Source organism: Garra rufa, chromosome 10 (genome assembly GCF_049309525.1).
Source record: "Garra rufa chromosome 10, GarRuf1.0, whole genome shotgun sequence".
In the NCBI taxonomy this organism is placed as follows: domain Eukaryota; kingdom Metazoa; phylum Chordata; class Actinopteri; order Cypriniformes; family Cyprinidae; genus Garra; species Garra rufa.
This window is the reverse complement of record NC_133370.1, coordinates 31,390,982-31,400,375: the sequence shown is the minus strand read 5'-3', so window position 1 is coordinate 31,400,375 and position 9,394 is coordinate 31,390,982. Positions and strand designations below refer to the sequence as shown.

Genomic DNA, 9,394 nt, shown 5'->3' with positions numbered 1-9,394 from the left:
CTGGAAGTGAACTTCTCCTTTAATCATATACCCCCTGCCCTCTACATAAATATAATTTTTTAAAGTTAAAAATGACATTTCTTGAAGGGTTAGTTCACCCAAAATTCTGTCATTAATTACTCACCCTCATTTTGTTCCAAACTTGTAACACCTCGGAACACAATTTAAGATATTTTTGATGAAATCCGCAAGATCTCTGACCCAAACATAGACATAGACAGCAAGGGTACTATCACGTTCAAGGCCCAAAAAAGTACCATAATGATTGACAAAGTAATTCACAAGAGTACCACGAAGCATGCGCTCTCGTTCCATGGGCATAGATTTTCTTTTGACATTGGTGGAGACATAAACTAATTATTTACCCATTATTTGGTGGATATTTCAGCTAACAGCTTAATTTGTACATTCCGTTGAACAACATTAATTTAAAGTCAGTGACTGTCTGTGGCAATTCACGCATGTTCCAAATCCTGCTGCACCACAAAGTACCACTTACATAGTTTACCATAAAATCACATTATATTTGTCCCAAATTATTGTAAATGTTCATAATGACTTTTTTCTAGACTTGAAGATTGTGTATCTTTCCGTACAACCTTTTTCTGTCTGTATGCTTTATATACGGAGATAATAATAGCCATAGATTCTCTTTCCATTTGCTCTGTTTTGTCCTTCTTTGCTCTGTTTTGTACTTCAAACTCATTGATGCAACTTTGTTAACTCCTGAAGTAAACTTCTATATTAACTGTTTTGGACTGCCGTCTTGAATTAGGCGCAATTCCTGGGAGTTGTTCTAAATGCGATGCTACGTTTCTCGTCCGGTGTGCAACTAAATTCCGCCCATGCATTAAATTCTTTGAAAGCGTGCAGCTTTCCAACAAAGCCTATTTACATTAACTTCTTAGGTAATATCAGTGGTATGACATTTCAGACGTCTTTCTTTGCGCAAAAAAGTATTTTCGTAGCTTTGTAAAATCGTCGATCATCTTGGTACTTTTCTTGCCCTTGAACGTGGTAGTACCCTTGCTGTCAAATGGAGGGTCAGAAAGCGGATTTCATCAAAAATATCTTAAATTGTATTCTGAAGATGAAAGAAGCTTAGTTCTGAGCTTAGTTTTTAACAGCAGATGGCACTGCATGCTATAAAAACAGCCGTACTCTGCTTGCTTCCAATTACTTACACACACTTGAACCTAAAATAATCATTTATAAAGTTCAAAAAGGTTAAAGCGAATTACAAGGGGGTTCACAGTGGGTTGTGTTTACATGAATTTTGCGTCATAAGCCGAATACACAAACACTCTTTAGCACACTTCTTTGTGAGTGTTTGAGTGTATGGTTAAAAGCTAGATTAGAGCACCATCTGCTGTTGAAAACTAAGCTCAGAATCGATTCCAAAAAGAAAATGCAATGCATTTGGAAATTCTCAGAATTGATTGACGAATCACACTGCATTGATTTATCTTTGCAGCCTAGTTTTAACAGTAACAACTTACAAAATAATCAAAAAAGCTAATTAATATAAGTACACTACTGTGCAAAACTTTTGGTTCTGTAAGATGTTTTTAAAGGAAACTCTCTTATGCTTACCAAGGCATTGTTTATTTGATAAAAAATAAAGTGCAAACAGTACTATTATGAAATATTATTTGAATTTAAAACAAGAGTATTATTATATTTTAAAATGTAATTTCTACCTGTGTTGCCAAAACTAAATTTTCAGCATCATTACTCCACTCTTCTGTGTCACATGATCCTTCAAAAATCATTCTAATATGCTAATAATTTCTTATTATTAATGCTGAAGGCAGTTGTGCTACCTAATATTTTTGTGGATATGGTGATTTTCTTTTTTGCTTAATAGAGAGTTCAACTTAATAGAAATCGTGTTTTAACATTATAAATGTCTTTACTGTCACACTTAATCAATGTAATGCTTTCTTGCTGAATAAAAGTATTAATTATCTTTACAAAAATAACTTTTTTTTGGATCCTAAACCTTTGAACTTAAAACTTACTTTCACATTAGGGATGGGTTTTTTAGGGACGTTTTTTTTGAGAATTGTAGAATCACTGCTGTCTGTGATCACATTGCCAATAGCTTCTTTAAGGCTCCTCTTGTACTCCGCCAGGACCTCAGTCTTCGTCTTTAAGTACGGTCCAAAGCTAGGCAGACTCTATTGGAGAGAAGGATGGCAGGTATAACAAGTTAAAGTTATTCAAACAAAGTTCAAAATATTTGTCATATCAGTAGTTAATGTACTTTCAGGTAGTTTGAAACATCACATTCTATATTTGTCTACGAATGTGCACGAAAACTGATCAGTTTCACTTTATATGTTAATGACTTTTTAATGAGTTAAAGTAATTTCAAAATGATACCAAGACGTGTTTGATAAAGCATGTCAGGTATAGACGTCACGTGAATTCATATCCATATTTAAATCAACCTTAGCTTTTTACACCAATGCGTGCTAAAACATCCTTTCCATCACTTCCCACATCCATTTAGAACAAAAGTGGTTGTAGTGCTGTCTTCGCCTCAGAGTCTCGCACACATGCCTGACCCTCCAGAGCAGCAGGGCTAAAGAGGCGATTCGTATTCACAGTCACACTCTCATACCGACGCACCGAGCCTGAGAGGTGGCCATAAAAGAGCCTTGAGCCTTCGCTCTCCAAAGGCCATTCGACAGGAAACGCCGGCTCCACTGACGAGAAATCAAGTTTGCCACAAAATTAGCCATCCTTTTAATGGAGCCATAAAGAGAATCTGCAATGAATTGTTAGGAAATCGTATAATACTACCGGTAATTGCAAGGATTAGCTGGTCAAACTAATGGTTTGACACTAAAATGGTAATGAATGGTAATTTGAGGGAAATGGACTTATGGGTTGCTGATGGGCACCGCTTCCAATAACTGATATTTTCAGTTTTCTAAATGCTCTTTCATGAAGAAGTCTTTTTTGGAGTGTTTTTTTTTTTGGAGGCTAATTATCATATTTAAAATTTGAAACGTTCGAGCAAACACCAAATTTTCTTAATGACGGTTTCGTTCTGCATCTCTCCTCATGACCTCTCTCCAAAAGAACGCTTCTGTTATTCGAGCATTTTAACAACACCCTATTCCACCTTTCCCGCAACAAGTATTCCTTACAACGCCTGCCGCAAATCCATTCGTCCCAACGATAGGACATTTAAATTGGTCTAGCATTTTCCCAGTCACACAATCCCCTCAAAGCTGTCATCCACAACCGTCTGTAACCCTTCATTTCCACCATGGCCAGATGGAAGTGTCTCCCTGCAAAGCAAAAAGAATCAAAACACGACAGGAAAGGACTCAGTTATTAGGCGCCCGCGTCAAACTTCTTACAAAGCTTCTTTTTTGAAAGAAAAAGTAGCAGCCCCAAAAGAGATCGGAGGCCTTTGGTAAAGCAGGACGTATCAGAGGAATCAGAGAAACAAATCTACGGTGGCGGTGTTGACTGCAGGACTAATGGCTAGCTTAGGGGGGGCGCATCCTCCATGTATTTATTTCCCTGTAGAGCTAACACTGGTGGCCCTGTTCTAATCCTGCATAAAAGCATTACTCTCTCAGGCACAGGCTGACAGTCTAATGAATCAAGCGCTCCAGCCCTGCAGCAGACAGTCTGAGGAACCCATCGGAGGCTGGGGAGATAAACGTACACACACTGACTACACACACGGACCCGTTCTCATGCGCACAAAAACACACACAGGCTAGACAGAGATATGTCATTAACAGTGCATCAGTCAAAATAAACACAGAGACGACTGGCTTGCTTGTGAAACCTTGATTACATGGCAACTTTGAACACTACTTTATTTCTAACGTGCTGACAGCTTACTATTGAAATAAACAGCCTAAGGGTGTGCCGTAAAATATAAATTATATATATTATTTTAGTTTTTTCTGACATTGACAGTCAGGAGCAGACAGGAAATGATGGTGGGGATCACAAGCTGAATATGAACTTGAATGAACAGCACAGCTTAACATCTACCACTAACCACTAGGCCAGATTGTGCAAAAGCACAATATATCAGTACCATATCATTTATTCCGATATAACAGATCAACCAATTTTGGATATTTTATTGGGCATGCATAGCTGCTGTTTCTACTTTGTTTTATTTAAAGGGGTCATCATAAATCAAATTTTCTTTTGACACGACTTTTGTTACAAGATGAAGCAGCCAACTGTATTGGATCTGATAGCAGCTGCATCACAAACTGTAAGTAAACAGTTTCATACAGATAATGTTTTAAAAAAATACTCATGTGCAATAGCAAAAAGGTTTTGTCATGTTTTTCTATAAAATGACGTTCATAACAGTGTCTGTTTACTGACAAGCCTTAAAGGAACTGCCTTTATATATATATATATATATATACATATATCAGGGGCGCTTCCTCAGAGGAGGCAAAGGAGGCGGAGTCTCCTCAAAATATTGGAGAAAAAAAATAGTACAACAATAAATCAACACCAATATTACAAAATATAACATTATAAATAACTCGTTTTTCTAAAGAAACACTGTCCAATAGTGACACCAGCAGGTAGTTACAGCAGGAGTCTGCATCTCTCTTGCCTCCCCTGAGCCCATTGAGTTTTAAAAAGACCCCCTAAAGCATGCAGTGAGTTTGCTGGGGGGTAATGGAGAATGAATGGGGGAGAGTCACGTGAAAGGAGGCAATGCCTTCATCGCGATTTATACTAAAAATAGTACAAAAACATGGTTACTATAGTTAAACCATGGTAATCACAAATTAACAATGGTTTAGCTACACTATGTACTGTAGTTTCACCATAGTATTTGTAGTAACTCTGGTTATACAAATGGTAATCAAACCGCCAAAAACATGGTTACTATACTTTTACCATAGGCCTAATAATACCATAGTTAATTTTCAGTAGGACAAAACATGACCCTTGATAATGCTAAAACATATTCAGTTTTAAGATTTTTCTATAAAGATATATTCAAGATGTAGCAATTACTGTACTTATTCTGACATTTTGGGAAGATAAAACAATAACATACTTAAATAAATGTAGGCCTATACCAGGGATGGAAATTAACTTTTTTTGTCCACCGGCCAGTGTGGCTGGTGGATTTCAAAATCTACCAGCCACTAAATGTTTTTACCAGCCACTTTATGTTTTTAACCGACAATGTGTAGCTGCATGTGAAAATTGATACTACAAGATCTACTATACTTGAGCAGTTTAATCTCAAGTCTCAATAAAATACTGACATTTTCACCGAATTTTTCCATCATGATACAGAGCTATCTTCACAACTACACAACTTACAGCCCACATACTATAACAGCCTAGATATTTTATGTAGCCTAATTTGCGCGCATTGGGGAGTCGCTTTCTAAACGCAGGGTATTAAAGTTGCTTTTGAATGCACGTGCGCTTTTTACTATAGCGCGAAACTCTCGGCAGCTCCACATTTTTTTGAAGGTGTGCCTCCACTAAAAGTGTCCGCCGTCTTCTTCTTCTTCGTGTATTTCAACGGCAGTTCGCAACCAACGTTAAGGTGCATTACCGCCTCACGCCGTCCGGTTGAAGTATGTTATTTTTATTTACCCGCCACGGTGGCTGGTGGGTGAAGCGAGTTTATCCGTTTGGCTGGTGGTGGGTGCTAATTTCCATCCCTGGCCTATACTATGTGCAAAAAAAAAATTACAATGAGGTGGTTGTTTTGCAACAAGGTGGAGATAGTAGTAAATGAAGTAAACACACATGAGAGACAGAGAGATTTCATGGAAAATGAAGAGACTAAAGAGGAAATTGGAAGTTCAAAAGATAACCTTTAATTATTTAGTGTGGCCACAGCCTAGGGATTTGAACTTTTTTTATGTGATGACGATGGCCATACAAACAATACTGTAGTCTGTGGGTTCGAAATTTAGTGTAGATGTATGGGATGGCCTGGATGAGTATGAGATTTCCTGGCCTGAAATTTTGTCCCAGTCCGCCCCTGCAAGATTTTCACGTCTTTCTTTCTTCAGTCGTAAAGAAATTATATTTTTAAGAGGAAAACATTGCAGGATTTCTCTCCATATAAAAGATATGTATGGTGCCTCTGAGTTTGAACTTCCAAAATGCAGTTTAAATGCAGCTTCAAAGGGCTATATACAATCCCAGCTGAGGAAGAAGGGTCTTATCTAGTAAAGCGATCAATTATTTAAATAAAATGTACAATTTATAAACCCTATTAAATGCTCGTCTTGGTTTTCCTGTTTATGACAGTTAGGGTATGTCGAAAAAACTCCCATCTCATTTTCTCCTCCATCTTCAAAATCATCACTACATCGCTGCAGAAGTACCGACCCATTGTTCACAAAGTTAACATGCAAAGAAGGTCAAATGTCCTTTACAAAAAAAAGTAAAACAGCGATATAGGGTGATTTTGAAGTTGGAGGAGAAAATGAGATGGGATTTTTTCCACATACCCTAACTGTCATAAACAGGAATACACATTGGCATGCAGTGCTAGACCAAGACGAGCATTTGCAGTTAAAAAGTATATAAATTGTCAATTTATTTAGAAAATAACCAATTGTTTTGCTAGATAAGACCCTTATTCAGAGTCCTTTTTAAAGCTGCATTCAAAGTGCATTTTAGAAGTTTAAACTTTAAGGCACCATACATATTCATTATTTGGAGAGAAATCCTGAAATGTTTTCCTCAAAAAACATAATTTCTTTATGACTGAAGAAAGAAAAACAAGGAGAACAAGGAGATGAGTACATTATCTGTAAAGTTTTGCTCTGGAAGTGAACTACACTTTTAAAATGGCATGAAAACATGATCTGTGGGAGCTTTACTGAGTAATCAGCTTGGTGAAATTTAAAGTAAATCTCTGTGTCTGACCATTATTTGTGACCCTGGACCACAAAACCAGTCATAAGTAGCAATAGCCAGCAATACATCGTATGGGTCAAAATGATTGATTTTATGCCAAACATCATTAGGATATTAAGTAAAGGTCATGTTCCATGAAGCTATTTTGTAAATTTCCTTCTGTAAATATATTGAGACTTCATTTTTGATTAGTAATATGCATGGCTAAGAAGTTCATTTGGACAACTTTAAAGACGATTTTAAAGCCTTTAAGTTGTGCGAAATAAGTTCTTAGCAAAGCATATTACAAATCAAAAAATTACGTTTTGATATATTTTTAGTAGGAACTTTACAAAGTATCTTCATGGTGGAACATGATCTTTACTTAATATCCGAAAGATTTTTGGCTTAAAAGAAAAATGTGATTTTGACTCCTACAATTGCTACAAATAAACCTGTGCTACTTACTACTGGTTTTGTGGTCCAGGGTCACATATATTGTTTAAATTGCTACTGACTTGAGTTATTATTTTGGAATAAATGCAAAATGCTTAAAAACTTGATGAGATTCATACTTGGCTTTAATACATAGAATATTGAATACATTGTTAGGAGTTGTTATGGATCATTTACAATTATTTTTGCATTAAACAACTTGCAAGCTAAATAGATGAGTTTATCATGAACAGAAAAATTACTTATGCATGCATGAGTGTGCAACTAACCCTAGGGCCTATAACAGGTAAACCATTGCCTTCCATTCAATCTGTTAAGAAAGACTGGGAAAATCTGAAGCTCAGCAGTTAACGCTGAATAGCCAATTAATAATTTATTGGTTGGTTATAAGCTAAATTTGAATTTACATAGGAAGTCTATTAAACATACAACAATTGCCCCAATGTATTTCAGTTTCAAAATTCAGTCAATGTGAGTCTGAATTAATTGTCGTGCTAATCAACATGCAACGCATGTTGCCCATTAAGCTTTAAAAACATTTCTTTAATGACACTATATACAATACTTAATTTGCCTTACAACATTCGCACAAGAACTTTCAGCAGGACAAACATCTATTTTAATACACATCCCACACAGACACAGGTGCCATGAAACACAACCAAAACCACTCGATCACGCCTCACTGGCTTACAAGTCCTTCTCAAATCTCACCAAAACCACACACAAAGCAACTGACCACCATTTTGCCTCTGGCAGTCTTGTGAGTAAGTGCCGGGTACTTAAATGGCAACCGGTGGAAATCCCTGACGCCTATTATAACTTCATGTCTTCCAGATACACGAACTGCAGTCTGCCCGACTCACAGCAACCCCATTCAGCCCTATTAGATGAGCTCTTCCTCTCTCTCCCTCTCTCTCTGTTTTCTGTTTAGCGACGAGCCACGGCGTATCTGCTTTATGCTAATTCGCTCTAAGATCATTCAAAGGATTCAAAGGAGAGTCTACAAAGCAATACACTTAACAATGGAAAAGAAAAATATAATGATGGGAGTTTTCACAAAGAATGTTTTTTTTTACAAAGAAACATTGAAAGAAAAAGAAAATGCCATTTGCTTTGGACGTCTGCTAAACAGACAGGTTGAATACCCGCGTATAAAAGCGAGCGCGCTTAATAACAGTTACACAAACGTGTTGGTGGAAAAGGAATCTTTCCTTTTTCTTTCTTTCTATTGAGAGGGAGGCTTTTTTTTGCGCGTCCACTCCACGAGGAGTGCTGTTTTAATGAGAGGAGCTACACGCACTGCCAAATCTCATGTCCCGGGCAACCAGAAAGCCTCTGCTAATTAGATGCAGAGCTTTCCAAAACACAGGGCTTGTCAGTTCTCCCATCTCCCCTCTGGATTGTAAATCAAGAGTGCAGTGGAGGAAGGAGCGCACATTATGTCAGTGTGGGCTGAGTGATTTAAATTATACGAGAATTAGAATGGAAGCCCGGCCTCCTATGTTCTGTAGCATCACGCCGATCACCCAGGGATTCGAAGAGAGAAGCGTTAATCTTTATCTTTGCATTGTAATGGCCACTAATCGCACTTTAAGAGCTAAACAGACCTACTTAACAGATGTAGCATTCTACAGAAAGCAATTTCAGAAGGACGTCAGTTGAAACGTTATTGCTGTCCTGATGTGACTGAAAGTGAGGAACCGGTTGGGTCTGACTGGGGCATCATTAGATGATTTTATTACCTGAAGGATCTGACCTCAGGATCTGTCTCTCTGATAGTGTTAATTTTGTCAGCCGTTTTTAATTTAGTCTGAAGGTCCTTGCACAGTCTAAAATTATTGTATGCTTTTTTTGGATGTGAAAAACACAGAAAAATGAACCATAAAACAAAAGTTTCGGATGCATTTATTTTTTAACGTGCAAAAATTTAGGATGAGAAAGTGTGTCAACCTCAGGTTCAGACTCTAGGACAAATTAGGACATTTCGTCTTTCTTTTTGTAATATTTTATTTAAGTTTTAGAAGTTTAACAGACACAAATGCAAATGCAAATA

The 9,394-nt window shown here is 37.1% G+C and overlaps 1 protein-coding gene across 1 annotated transcript in view; it reads right to left on the bottom strand.

The window, feature by feature from the left end:
• Positions 1 to 1,970: 1,970 nt before the first annotated feature.
• The window catches only part of dpydb (dihydropyrimidine dehydrogenase b), a 212,100-nt gene continuing 204,676 nt past the window's right edge, over positions 1,971 to 9,394 (bottom strand). Inside the window, exon 21 of the mRNA XM_073849425.1 lies at positions 1,971 to 2,180. Within this exon, the coding sequence (XP_073705526.1) occupies positions 1,971 to 2,180 (210 nt within the window). The remainder of the gene's footprint in view (positions 2,181 to 9,394) is intronic.